Genomic DNA, 13,327 nt, shown 5'->3' with positions numbered 1-13,327 from the left:
GGTCGAGAGATCGAGACCATCCTGGTCAACATGGTGAAACCCCATCTCTACTAAAAATACAAAAAAAAAAAAAAAAAAAAAATTAGCTGGGCATGGTGGTGCGTGCTTGTAATCCCAGCTACTCAGGAGGCTGAGGCAGAAGAATTGCCTGAACCCAGGAGGCGGAGGTTGCGGTGAGCCGAGATCGCGCCATTGCACTCCAGCCTGGATAACAAGAGCAAAACTCCGTCTCAAGAAAAAAAAAAAAAAAAAAAAAAAGATGACAATAAAATATCTGATATTCTGCATTCCCCATGTAGCATTTTAATTGAAGTCTGGAAATGTGGCTAAAAGTTGTCTTTTTATTTACTGAGACAGGGTCTTTCCTCACCCAGGCTGTAGTGCGGTGGCCCTTTGAGGCTCACCACAGTCTCAAACTCCTGGGCTCAAATGATCCTCGGTCTCCCAGTGGACTTTGTAGACAGCCTGATATGGAGTCTCAAGAAGATTAAAAAATGTCTCCAGTTTCAATAAATGGCTGCAATCCAAAAAAAAAAAAAAAGAAAAAAAAAAAAGAAACTGGAAAATGGAAGTTGCAGTGAGCCAGGATCACGCCACTGCACTCCAGCCTGGTGATAGAGCAAGACTCTGTCTAAAAAAAAAAAAAAAAAAAGTAAGCTCAATTTTCAAGTTTATTAAAAAGACATGCTGGAAATATACAAGAAATGTAAAAATAGGTTAAATACAAACTTTTTTAAAAAGTTGAACCACTGGCCACATGATTTCTCTAAGCTACCGAATAATGATGTGTGTCGTATAGGGCAACTGGTGGTCTGGCCCTCCTGTAAAGCGTATGAAGCCGTGAATGGGCACTAGACGTGGTAAGATCAACTGCTGCCTGGGCAGCAGGAGCTGGTGCAAGTTATCTTAACTCATCCACAGCTGGTTTCTCCAATCAGGAGAAAACAGTCATCTGCTGCTTATAGGTGGTTACCAGTTATGACCCTGGAAGGGTCCAGGGAAGCCTGCCATCCATCCATATCTAAACAGTCTTACAGAAATAATGGGAAGCTCCTTGTGGCATTTCTTACAGCATGTTCATTAAGAAAAATTCAGTTCATAAGAACCAAGATATTTAAAGCAGAATGTATGGATTTTAAGGTTTTCAAAATCGAGATGAAATATATAAACTTTATATGTATGTGACTTAAGCTAGTCCCATAATAGATAACCCCAATTTACCAATATTTGGGTGATCCATCTTTCTGTATCTGTCACTCGTGTTAAATAGTTCCATTTACCACCATGTTGATGTTCCTTCCTCCTGCATGTATAAATATTCTTCTTTCTCTTTTTCTTTCTTTTCTTTCTTTCTATCTTTCTCTTTCTTTTCTTCTTGCTCACTTTCTTTTCATTTTTGAGACAGAGTTTCACTCTGTCACCAGGCTGGAGTACAGTGGCTCGATCTCTGCTGACTGCAACCACTGTCTCCTGAGTTCCAGCAATACTCCTGCCTCAGCCTCCCAAGTAGCTGGGATTACAGGCACCCGCTACCATGCCTAGCTAATTTTTTGCCTTTTTAGTAGAGACAGGGTTTTATTATGTTGGCCAGGCTCATCTTGAACTCCCAAGCTCAGGTGATCCACCCGCCTTGGCCTCCCAAAATGCTGGATTATGGGCATGAGCCAGCATGCCCAGCCAATATTTTCCTTCAATATTTGGGTCACTGGTGCATACACTTTTGAGCCTGTTACCAAATGATCATTAACAGTATTCTATGTTAGTAGTTATTTTTCCAGAAATTATTTTATTGGCTGTAGAGTATTCTCTGCATTATCTAATGTGCCAAAATTGTTTAACAAATGCCAACTGTCAAATTTTGGGTGGATTCTGATTTTTTTTTTTTTTTTTGAGACGGAGTTTCGCTCTTGTTGCCCAGGCTGGAGTGCAATGGCGCGATCTCGGCTCACCGCAACCTCCGCCTCCCGGGTTCAGGCAATTCTCCTGCCTCAGCCTCCTGAGTAGCTGGGATTACAGGCATGCACCACCATGCACCATGCCCAGCTAACTTTTTATATTTTTAGTAGAGACGGGGTTTCACCATGTTGACCAGGATGGTCTCGATCTCTTGACCTCGTGATCCACCCGCCTCGGCCTCCCAAAGTGCTGGGATTACAGGTGTGAGCCACCGTGCCCGGCCCACCTTAAAAGTTTTGATAGGTGTTGCCAAACCCATTTGACACTTCTCTGAACGATTTTTTAAAGGGCTTCCATTTTTCCCTGTCCTCACCGATATAGGGTTTTATCACTTAAAAAAAAAAAAAAACCATTTTGAGAAAAAAATAAGTGTTAGAAAATGTCTCATTATTATGTTTGCCTTGGTAGCACACATACTAAAATTGGAACTTTACAGGGAGGATTAGAATGGACCCTATGTGGTTGGGCACAGTGGCTCATTCCTGAAATCCCAACACTTTGGGAGGCTGAGGCAGGTGGATCATGAGGTCAGGAGTTTGAGACCAGCCTGCCCAACATGGTGAAACCCCATCTCTACTAAAAATACAAAAATTAGCTAGGTGTGGTGGCATGCACCTATTTATCCCAGCCACTCAGGAGTCTCAGGCAGGAGAATCACTTGAACCCAGGAGGCAGAGGTTGCAGTGAGGTATGGAAAGCATGCAAATTCATGAAGTGTTCCATATTTTTTAAAAAATAATCTTTAAAATTTTAGGCCAGTCATGGTGGCTTATGCCTGCAATCCCAGCACTTTGGGAGGCCAAGGCAGGCAGATCATGAGATCAGGAGTTCGAGACCAACCTTGCCAACATGGTAAAACCTGTGTCTACCAAAAATATAAAAATTAGCCAAGTGCAGTGGCGGGCACCTGTAATCCCAGCTACTCAGGAAGCTAAGGCAGGAGGATTGCTTGAACCTGGGAGGCAGAGGGTGCAGTGAACCAAGATCGTGCCACCAAACTCCAGCCTGGGGACAGAGCATGACTCTATCTCAAGAATAAAAGTCTTTAAAAGTTTGAATATATCTGTTAGGCTGGGCACTGGCTCATGGCTGGAATCCCAGCACACTGGGAGGCTGAGGTGGGCAAATCACTTGAGTGGGGGATTCCAGAATCCCCCACTTAAGTTTGAGACTAACCTGGGCAACATGGCAAAACCCCATCACTGCCCCCCCCCCCAAAAAAAAGAAAAAACCATAAATTAGTCTGGCGTGGTGGCAGGCACCTGTAGTCCCAGCTACTCAGGAGGCTGAGGTGAGAAGATCACTTGAGTCCGGGAAGTTGAGGCTGCAGTAAGCTGGGATCGCACCACTGCACTCCAGCGTACGTGACAGAACAAGACCCTTTTTCAAAAAAAAGGAAGAAGAAAATATCTGTTCTTCTTCTTATTATTATTATCATTATTTTTGAGACAGAGTCGCGCTCTGTCACCAGGCGCCAGGTTGGTGTGCAGTGGCACAATCTCGGCTCACTGCAACCTCCTGCACCTCCCAGGTTCAAACAATTCTGCCTCAGCCTCCCAAGTAGCTGGGACTACAGGCACACGCCACCCCACCCAGCTAATTTTTGTATTTTTAATAGAGACGGGGTTTCACCATGTTGGCCAGGATGGTTTAAATCTCTTGACCTCATGATCCATCCACCTCGGCCTCCCAAAGTGCTGGGATTACAGGCATGAGCCCCCGCACCTGGTGTATTTTTCTGTTTTAATAAGTACAATACATGGAACATTATTGAATCTTGGAGTTAGGTTGTGATTGTGAACATTAGTTTTCTGTGTACTGCTTTGTAGAATGGTCTGATAGCTTGTAGTGTGAAGTTTGTACCTTAAAAAAAAAGGTCTCCAAAGGAGCTCTGTATTTATTTATTTTATTTGTTTATTTTTTTTTTTTTTGAGATGGAGTCTCACTCTGTTGCCCAGGCTGCAGTGCAGTGGCATGATCTCAGTTCACTGCAACCTCCACCTCCCAGGTTCAAGTGATTTTCCTTCCTTAGTCTCCCAAGTAGCTGAGACAACAGACACCTACCAACATGCCCAGCTTTTTTTTTTTTTTTTCTTTTTTGAGACAGCATTTCACTCTGTCACCCAGGCTGGAGTGCAGTGGCACGATCTTGGCTCACTCTCGGGTTCAAGCGATTCTCCTGCCTCAGCGTCCTGAGTAGCTGGGACTATATGTGCCACCACGCCCAGCTAATTTTTGTGTTATTAGTAGAGACATGGTTTCACCTATTGGCCGGGCTGGTCTCAAACTCCTGACCTTGTTATCTGCCCACCTCAGCCTCCTTAAGTGCTGGGATTATAGGCATGAGCCACCACTCCCAGCCTTTGCATTTTTTTTTTTTTTTTTTTAGTAGAGACGGGGTTTCACATGTTAGCCAGGAAGGTCTCTATGTCCTGACCTCATGATCCTACTGGCCTGCCTCAGCCTCCTAAAGTGCTGGGATTACAGGCATGAGCCACTGGTCCCAGCGGAACTCTGTGTTTATGAGTTAGTAGTGAGGAGACTTGGATTCTGGTCCTAGCTAGCCATGTTTCCATAAGCAGGTGTTACATTCTCAGTAATTTACTTTAAATACCTTGGAGGAGCCAGTAGGAAGCTTATCTGTGTGTATCTTAACTTGAACCTGTGCCATGGGGGAGCGTCCCTCCAGTGGCTATTGTGACAAGCTCTGCGAATGTTGCCTTCTAAATCCAGTACCAGAGGGTTAGTTAGTATAAGGAATGTCGAAATAATTTATCCTTGATGAAATGAATGGTATGCAAGATATGAGGCCAACAGATTGTACAGGCATCTCTCTGCCTTTTTATGAGCAAGAAGCAAGCCCAGCAATGTAACATTTCTGGATTGGTGCCCTGGGCTGAATCTTCATTTGTTGTGGAATCCCCCACTCAACCAAGGATTTTGTTGCTTCATCTGGCTGGAAGGATCACCAACTATCATTATAGCATAGGGGCCTTGCCTATTAATATTAAATAATGTTTAATGGGAAGGAAAATTGCAGTGCAGAGAGATTGTCTAGGACTGTCTTGCTGTAGAATGTGTGCTATTTCTGCTGTAATGCTTGATACCCCTCTGTTCTGAATTATGTCCCTGCCAAATTCTAATGTTGAAGCTGTAGCCCCTAATGTGACTGTATTTCCCATCGTTCTCTTCGTAGTCTTGATCCAAATGCAGACATAATTTAGTCTGTTTCTCAAATCAGTGGAAGTTTTGTCCTCTTAATTACCTACCGAGCTCCATTACAGGTTTAAAAACATACGATATGTTTCAAGGGGCTTCTCATCAGGCCCATTAATTGACATTGCCATGAAATCAACACAGCCTTTAAGTGCAATCCATAACCATGGAAAATGAGGTTTGCTTCGAATAAACCAAAATTCTCAGAGAAGACAAATGTGCTATCAGCAGATCCATTACCAAGAAGTGTCCTATGTAATGACACTTTTTCATGCATCCAACAAAGCATAATAATGCTTTCCCTATCTCTGTCCATTGTAACTGTTGCTCTCTGTGGGAAAATTATCCACTCATCTTGTCTGCCCTGTAGATGGGGAAGGAGGGAGGAGAGCTGAGCAATTAGCTACCCAAATTATGACATCTTCCAGAAACAGATAACCATTTGGCTTTGGGTGATTTTTTTTTTTTTTTTTTGAGACGGAGTTTCATTCTTGTTACCCAGGCTGGAGTGCAATGGCGCGATCTTGGCTCACCGCAACTTCCGCCTCCTGGGTTCAGGCAATTCTCCTGCCTCAGCCTCCTGAGTAGCTGGGATTATAGGCACGTGCCACCATGCCCAGCTAATTTTTTGTATTTTTAGTAGAGACAGGGTTTCACCATGTTGACCAGGTTGGTCTTGATCTCTTGACCTCGTGATCCGCCCGCCTCGGCCTCCCAAAGTGCTAGGATTACAGGTGTGAGCCACCATGCCCGGCCTTCGGCTTTGGGTGATTTTAATATCTGTTGACCTGATGGATTTTTTTCTTTTTTTTTTTTTTTTTTTCCGATACCAGGTCTCACTCTGTTACCCAGGCTAGAGTACACTGGTGCCATCTTGGCTCACTGCAGTCTCAGCCTCCCGGGCTCAGGGGTCCTCCACCTCAGCCTCCCAAGTAGTCGGGACTACAGAACACACCACAATGCCCAGTTAATTTTAAAAGTTTTGTAGAGATGGGGTTTTACTATGTTGCCCAGGCTGGTCTCCAACTCCTGGGCTCAAGCAATCCTCCCACCTCAACCTCCCAAAGTGTTGGGATTACAGGCGTGAGCCACTGTGCCCGGTCTTTGACAGGATTTATTTTAATTTATTTATCTATTTTAATTTTTTATTTTCTTTTTCTTTTTTCTTTTGTGATTTTTTTCCGTTTCACCCAAAGTAGAATATTTTATTTATTTATTTATTTTTGTTGGGGGATGGAGTTTCGCTCTTGTTGCCCAGGCTGGAGTGCAGTGGCGCAATCTTGGCTCACTGCAACTTCCGCCTCCTGGGTTCAAGCCATTCTCCTGCCTCAGTTCCCCGGAGTAGTTTAAGTAATCCACCCACCTTGGCCTTCCAAAGTGCTGGGATTACAGGTGTGAGCCACTGTGTCCAACCAACCCAATCGATTTTAAAGGTTCCTTCCAGCACTATGGTTTTATGACTTTAAGGAGAATTTTCTTTGATGCCCAGAGCTTACTTATAATTTGATGTGATGCCAGATTGCAAAGTTATAGCGAATGTTGGACACATAGCCTTATGTGAATTTTCAAAACCGCAAACTTAATGCAACTGTTAGTATTGAAATCAGTTTTAATTCATTATCACCTTATATTTAATTATAGGTAATCTTTAGATGGTGGAAGATCTCTCTAAGGAGTGAGTATCGATCAACAAAACCTGGAGAAGCAAAAGAAACCCATGAAGACTTCCTAGAGAATGCACATCTTCAGAGTAAGGAAATGAACATATTATGTACTGCTGTTAAGTTCTTGTTAATTAGTGGTAGATTTTGTCAAAGAAGTTTCAAATATATTATCATTTGAAATATTGATATGCAATTATGTACTTAAATATACAATGTCAGGTTCTTTTTTTTATTTATTTTGAGACACAGTCTTGCCTTGTCACCAGGCTGGAGTGCAGTGGCGTGATCTTGACTCCGTGCAACCTCTGCCTCCCAGGTTCAAGTGATTCTCCTGCCTCAGCCTCCCGAGTAGCTGGGACTACAGGCACACACCATAACGCCCAGCTAATTTTTGTATTTTTAGTAAAGATGGTGTTTCACCATGGGGCCAGGATGGTATCGATCTCTTGACCTCATGATCCACCTGCCTTGGCCTCCCAAAGTGCTAGGATTACAGGCTTGAGCCACCATGTCTGGCCAATGTCAGATGCCTGAAAACCAGAAAACCCTTATTTTTTTCTCTTGGAAAAAATCATAGTGTTTAAGATCCCAGGTTAACATGTGGACTCCATTAATGAAGTTAAAATCAAGTAAATATAGTTTTATGCTATAATATTTATGAGTTGGGCAGTGGCAAACCACAGGCAGTTTGGGCTGTACTGGGAAGCACTTGAAGGGAAAACTTTCATTTAGTGTTTTCTGAAGGAAGACAAAAAAAGTACTTGGTTAGAGTGGAAATTCCCTGGTTAGAGGTTAGTTGGCAGTTTCTGACTGGGTAAGCAGAAGTTTCCTTTTCTTATGCTACAATCATATATATTTAAAAATATTTTTTTAAATTTAAAAAAAATTTTTGCAAAGCCAAGGTCTCACTATGTTGCTCAGGCTGGTCTTGAACTCCTGGCCTCGAGTGATCCTCCTGCCTCAGCCTCCCAAAGTGCTGGATTACAGGCGTGAACCACTGTGCCTGTCCCAGCCGTCTGTTCTGAGTTGGGTTTCACTTTGCTTACATAAGAACTGAGGACACTGGAGACATCTAAGCCCAATAGCTTCCCAATTAATTATTTTAACACTTCTCAATAGGAAAAGTTCAAACATAAAAAGCAGACAGAATGGTTTTTGTTGTTGTTGTTTGTTTTTGAGATGGAATTTCTCTATTATTGCCCAGGCTGGAGTGCTATGGCACGATTTCGGCTCACTGCACCCTCCACATCCCAGGTTTAGGGGATCCTCCTGCCTCAGCCTTCCAAGTAACTGGATTTATAGATGTTTGCCACCATACCTGGCTAATTTTGTATTTTTAGTAGAGATGGGGTCCCCATGTTGGCCAGGCTGGTCTGAAACTCCTGACCTCAGGTGATCCACCCACCTCAGCTTCCCAAAGTGCTAGGATTACAGGTGTGAGCCACCAAGCCCAGCCAGATGGTTTTTAACGAACTCCCATGTACTCATAACCCAGCTTTAGCAATACCAAAATGTGACCCAAACCTATAGATGAAACCCACTGTTCCCACTGGATTATTGTGAAGCAAATCACAATTATGTAATTTCATCTTAATGTACTTTACAATGTGTCTCTAAAGGGAGTCTCTTCAACTAAACTCTTTAATAATTATTGCTGAAAAATAAAAATTTGCCAGGTGCAGTGGCTATTGCCTGTAATCCTTGCTCTTCAGGAGGCCAACGCGGAAGGATTACTTGAGCCCAAGAGTTCAAGTTCAAGACCAGCCTTGGCAACAGAGTGAGACCTCGTCTCTATTTTATATATATATATATATATATATATATAATCTTGACTCACCACAACCTCCACCTCCCAGGTTCAACCAATTCTCCTGCCTCAGCCTCCTGAATAGATGGGATTACAGGGGCGCACCACCACATCCAGGTATTTTTGTATTTTTAGTAGAGACGAGGTTTCACCATGTTGATCACACTGGTCTCAAACTCCTGACCTTGTGATCCTCCCGCCTCTGTCTCCCAAAGTGCTGGGATTACAGCATGCCTGGCTATTACTATTTTTGAGATAGTCTTGCTCTGCTGCGCAGGCTGGAGTGCAGTGGTATGATTATGGCTCACTGGATCCTCAACACCTGGGCTGAAGCAAATCTCCCACCTCAGCCTCCTGATTAGGTGGTGGTACAGGCACGTGTCACCACACGTAGCTAATTTAAAATACATACATACACACACACACACACACACACACACACACACACACATATATATATAGTATGTGATAAGCCAATTGTGGTGGTTCACACTTGTCATCCCCAACACTTTGGGAGGCTGAAGTGGGAGGATTGCTTGAGCCCAGGAGTTTAAGACCAGCCTGGGCAACATGGCAAGATATATGTATATATGTGATAGTTTTGTTTTATGTATATATATATATATATATATATATATATATATATATGGTAGTTTATTGTTGTTTTTCGTTTTGTTTAAAGAGGGAAGGTTTTGTTTTGTTTTGCTTTCTTAAATAGTTAAAAGTCTGGGGATGGATGTGGTGGCTCACGCCTGTAATCCCAGCACTTTGGGAAGTGGAGTCAGGTGGATCACTTGAGGTCAGGAGTCCGAGACCAGCTTGGCCAACATGGTGAAACCCTGTCTCTACTAAAAATACAAAAATTAGCTGGGGGTGGTTGTGCAAGCCTGTAATCCCATCTACTTGGGAGGCTGAGGCAGGTGAATTGCTTGAACTTGGGAGATGGAGTTAACAAAAAAAAAGGCTGGGTTGAGTGGTTTGCTGTCTTACCCTATGTGTGCAATATTATTAACTCCTTTAAGGCAAATATTTCTAAAATTTATTGTTGGCTTAAGAACAACCATGTTGTCAAATAAAAAAAGAAAAAAGAAAATGTGACTGAGATTAGAAGAAAACAAAACAAAAAAAAGAACAACCATGTTGGCAGAAGACTATCTACTTTTGATTGAATTTAAATCAGTCCAGGCATACCTGACTTCTTTAACTGTGGGCCAGACATGTTTCTATGCAGATCACTATAAAGTCAACTTCCATAGAACACATTTCATTTTCAAGTTAAGATCCTTTGTTTTTTTTTGAGACAGAGTCTTGCTGGAGTGCAGTGGCATGATCTTGGCTCACTGCAACCTCCACCTCCCAAGTTCAAGCAATTCTCATGCCTCAGAGCCTCCCCTCCCTGCCCCTGAGTAGCTGGCTCATTTTTGTATTTTTAGTGGAGATGAGGTTTCACCACGTTGGCCAGGCTGGTCTTGAACTCCTGACCTCAAGTGATCTGGCTGCCTCAGCCTCCCAAAGTGCTGGCATTATAGGTGTGAGCCCAGCCTCCATTTTATTTTTTAACCACTGCAGGACCTTCCGCAGAGCTATATGTCTGGTGAATGCTGCATTGTTCCTTGAGACCATGTGATTTTCTGATTGTCTTCCACAAAAACCTGGAGATGGGGATTTGGGCCAGAGATTGAAGTCAAAAGCCTGCCCCTGCCTTCTAAGTGCTGGCTTACCTGCACTCTCACCCGTCTCTTGCCTGCTCCAGGTACCTTCCAAGCCCTGCCCTTGATAGGATGTTGTGGGGAGGGGTCAAGCCCCTGATAAGATACTGGGGGAGGGGATTAACTTCAGGAATAACTACTAAAGGGGTTCTGATACTGGAAGAGAAATGGCAATACGGCAGAGATTTTCTGAGTCAGACAGCAGCCCTGCCTCCCTGCTGGCTCTGCTCCTGCTGGACAGCAGGCGAGTTGAGGGATTTAGCCAAGGCGTGTACCAACCAGGCTTTTTAAATGGTAGTTTTCAGAGCTGCAGTCTAGGGCTGCCAGGTGGTTTCCCGCCAGGAGCAGCATTGTGATACCAAATTAAATCAGCCCTGCAAGTTCAAAGGCTCCTGTGTCTCTGAGGGGAAAACTCCAAACCATGTTTGTTTGTTTGTTTTTTTGAGACGGAGTCTTGCTCTGTCGCCCAGGCTGGAGTGCATCGGCACGAACTCGGCTTACTGCAACCTCCGCCTGCTGGGTTCAGGTGATTCTCCTGCCTCAGCCTCCTGAGTCACTGGGACTGCAGATGTGTGCCACTGCGCCCGGCTAATTTTTTGTATTTTTAGTAGAGACGGGGTTTCACTGTGTTACCCAGGATGGTCTTGATCTCCTGACCTCGTGATCCACCCGCCTTGGCCTCCCAAAGTGCTGGGATTACAGGCCTGAGCCACCTTGCCTGGTCATAACCAAATTATTTCATCTCTCTGGGTCTCAGTTCCCTCAAGCATTGATAATGGGAATAATAATGGCATCTATCTCATAGGACCCTTATGAGGACTAATTGAATAAAGTGCTTGGAATTTGCCTGGCACATAATAAGTACTCAAAAAATTCTGGCTGTTACGATTTAAAAAGTGAAAATTATTTGTCTCCTCCAAACTCCATTCCCCAGAGATAACCATTCCAAATAGTTTCATTTGTATTTCAATTCTTTCTGTTTGAATTGTATGTTTCTAAAAATAAAATCAAATTTCATCTTTAGGATTTTAACTTGTTTTTGCTCTTCATATATTAATTATGATTATTTTTCTGTTAGTATACATAAAATCCCCTATTCTTTTGCAAGGACGTATGGTATTCGATGGGTACAAATACACAATCCTCACTTGATGGGCATTTTTTGCGATTCTTGCTGGAGCCTTCAGGTACATGCTGGGACATCTATATCTGCACTTTACATGAGAAGTCAGTAGGAATGTCAGTAACAGATTCCCGCAGGTGGGATTGCTATATCCAAAGAGATATACCTTACAAATTTTGATATATTTTATTTGAGGGGTGAATTTTTGAAAGTCTGGTAAAATTCAAGATTTTGTTCTTTTTTTTTTTTTTTTTTTTTTTTTATGAGAGGAAGTTTCGCTCTTGTTACCCAGGCTGTAGTGCAATGGCGCGATCTCGGCTCACCGCAACCTCCGCCTCCTGGGTTCAGGCAATTCTCCTGCCTCAGCCTCCTGAGTAGCTGGGATTACAGGCACGCGCCACCATGCCCAGCTAATTTTTTGTATTTTTGGTAGAGACGGGGTTTCACCATGTTGACCAGGATGGTCTCGATCTCTTGACCTCGTGATCCACCCGCCTTGGCCTCCCAAAGTGCTGGGATTACAGGCTTGAGCCACCGCGCCCGGCCAAGATTTTGTTCTTGAATGACCAAGGCTGGTCTTCCTATGAACTGGTTTGAGTGGCACTACCACAGGATGCAGCACAAATGCCGTGGGCAACACACTTGACCTTTATAATTATGCCAACTTGGCTGATGCCCTTTTCAGCCTCAGCCCACCTGTACCCGGGTGGATGAGAAAAATATAATAATAATATGATTATTATTGCTAAAAAATAATAATTATGCCAACTTTATGGTACTCTTTTTTTTTTTTTTGAGACAGAGTCTTGCTCTGTTGCCAGGCTGGAGTGCAGTGGCGCGATCTCGGCTCACTGCAACCTCTGCCTCCCGGGTTCAAGCAAGTCTCCTGCCTCAGCCTCCCGAGTAGCTGGGACTACAGGTGCCCACTCCCATGCCCAGCTAATTTTTTTATATTTTAGTAGAGATGAGGTTTCACCATGTTGCCAAAGATGGTCTCCATCTGCTGACCTCGTAATCTGCCCGCCTCCTGATCTGTCCAAAGTGCTGGGATTACAGGTGTGAACCACCATGCCTGGCAGCTGTGCTACTCTTGAAAGAATTTTAAATTGTGTGATTTACATTATTTCAATATTTGTACCTAAAATAGGTCTTCATTAATATTTTGATGTCACAATATTTTAAGTTTTGAGTAATTTAAAATTTATGTAAAATACCAGTCACTTCATCATCCTCACAAATTGCCCTCCAAAAAGCTGCTGTGTTAATTATACTCCATCCAATAGGAGGTAAGTGTTTTCTTACCCCTTTCGCCATCATGCCTTGTTCCATAATCCATTTTCTCTAGGTTTTTGTGTGTTTGTTTAGGCCTATGCATCAGCCTTTAACTTGGGCCTTTACTTTCTCATTCCTAACTAACACCTCTCCAGCACTCCTCCCCTCCTTGCTGCCCTTGCTGATCAGCTTCTGCTTGTCTTCGCCTGGGTCTCTAGCTTCTGCACACCTTGGTTGGGTTCTGCAAGTGGAGGGTGAGGTGGGAGAGTGCAGGAGGTAGGAGCGTGGGAGGCTCTGGGCTGCAGAGCAGAGAAGGCAGATCTAAATAAGATCTTACTTTTTTTTTTTTTTTGAGCTGGAGTTTCGCTCTTGTTACCCAGGCTGGAGTGCAATGGTGCGATCTCGGCTCACCGCAACCTCCGCCTCCTGGGTTCAGGCAATTCTCCTGCCTCAGCCTCCTGAGTAGCTGGGATTGCAGGCACGCGCCACCACGCCCAGCTAATTTTTGTATTTTTAGTAGAGACGGGGTTTCATCATGTTAACCAGGATAGTCTCGATCTCTTGACCTCATGATCCAACC

The 13,327-nt window shown here is 43.6% G+C and overlaps 1 protein-coding gene across 1 annotated transcript in view; it reads left to right on the top strand.

Annotated features, from left to right (window-relative positions):
- FBXO36 (F-box protein 36) overlaps positions 1-13,327 on the top strand; it is an 87,333-nt gene that overhangs the window by 56,455 nt on the left and 17,551 nt on the right. Inside the window, exon 2 of the mRNA XM_003925448.4 lies at positions 6,814-6,922. Coding sequence (XP_003925497.3) covers positions 6,814-6,922 — 109 coding nt within the window. The remainder of the gene's footprint in view (positions 1-6,813; positions 6,923-13,327) is intronic.

This window comes from Saimiri boliviensis, chromosome 5, assembly GCF_048565385.1.
Source record: "Saimiri boliviensis isolate mSaiBol1 chromosome 5, mSaiBol1.pri, whole genome shotgun sequence".
Lineage (NCBI taxonomy): Eukaryota > Metazoa > Chordata > Mammalia > Primates > Cebidae > Saimiri > Saimiri boliviensis.
Note: the sequence above shows the minus strand (reverse complement) of the source record. Positions and strands in the feature narration are given on the sequence as shown.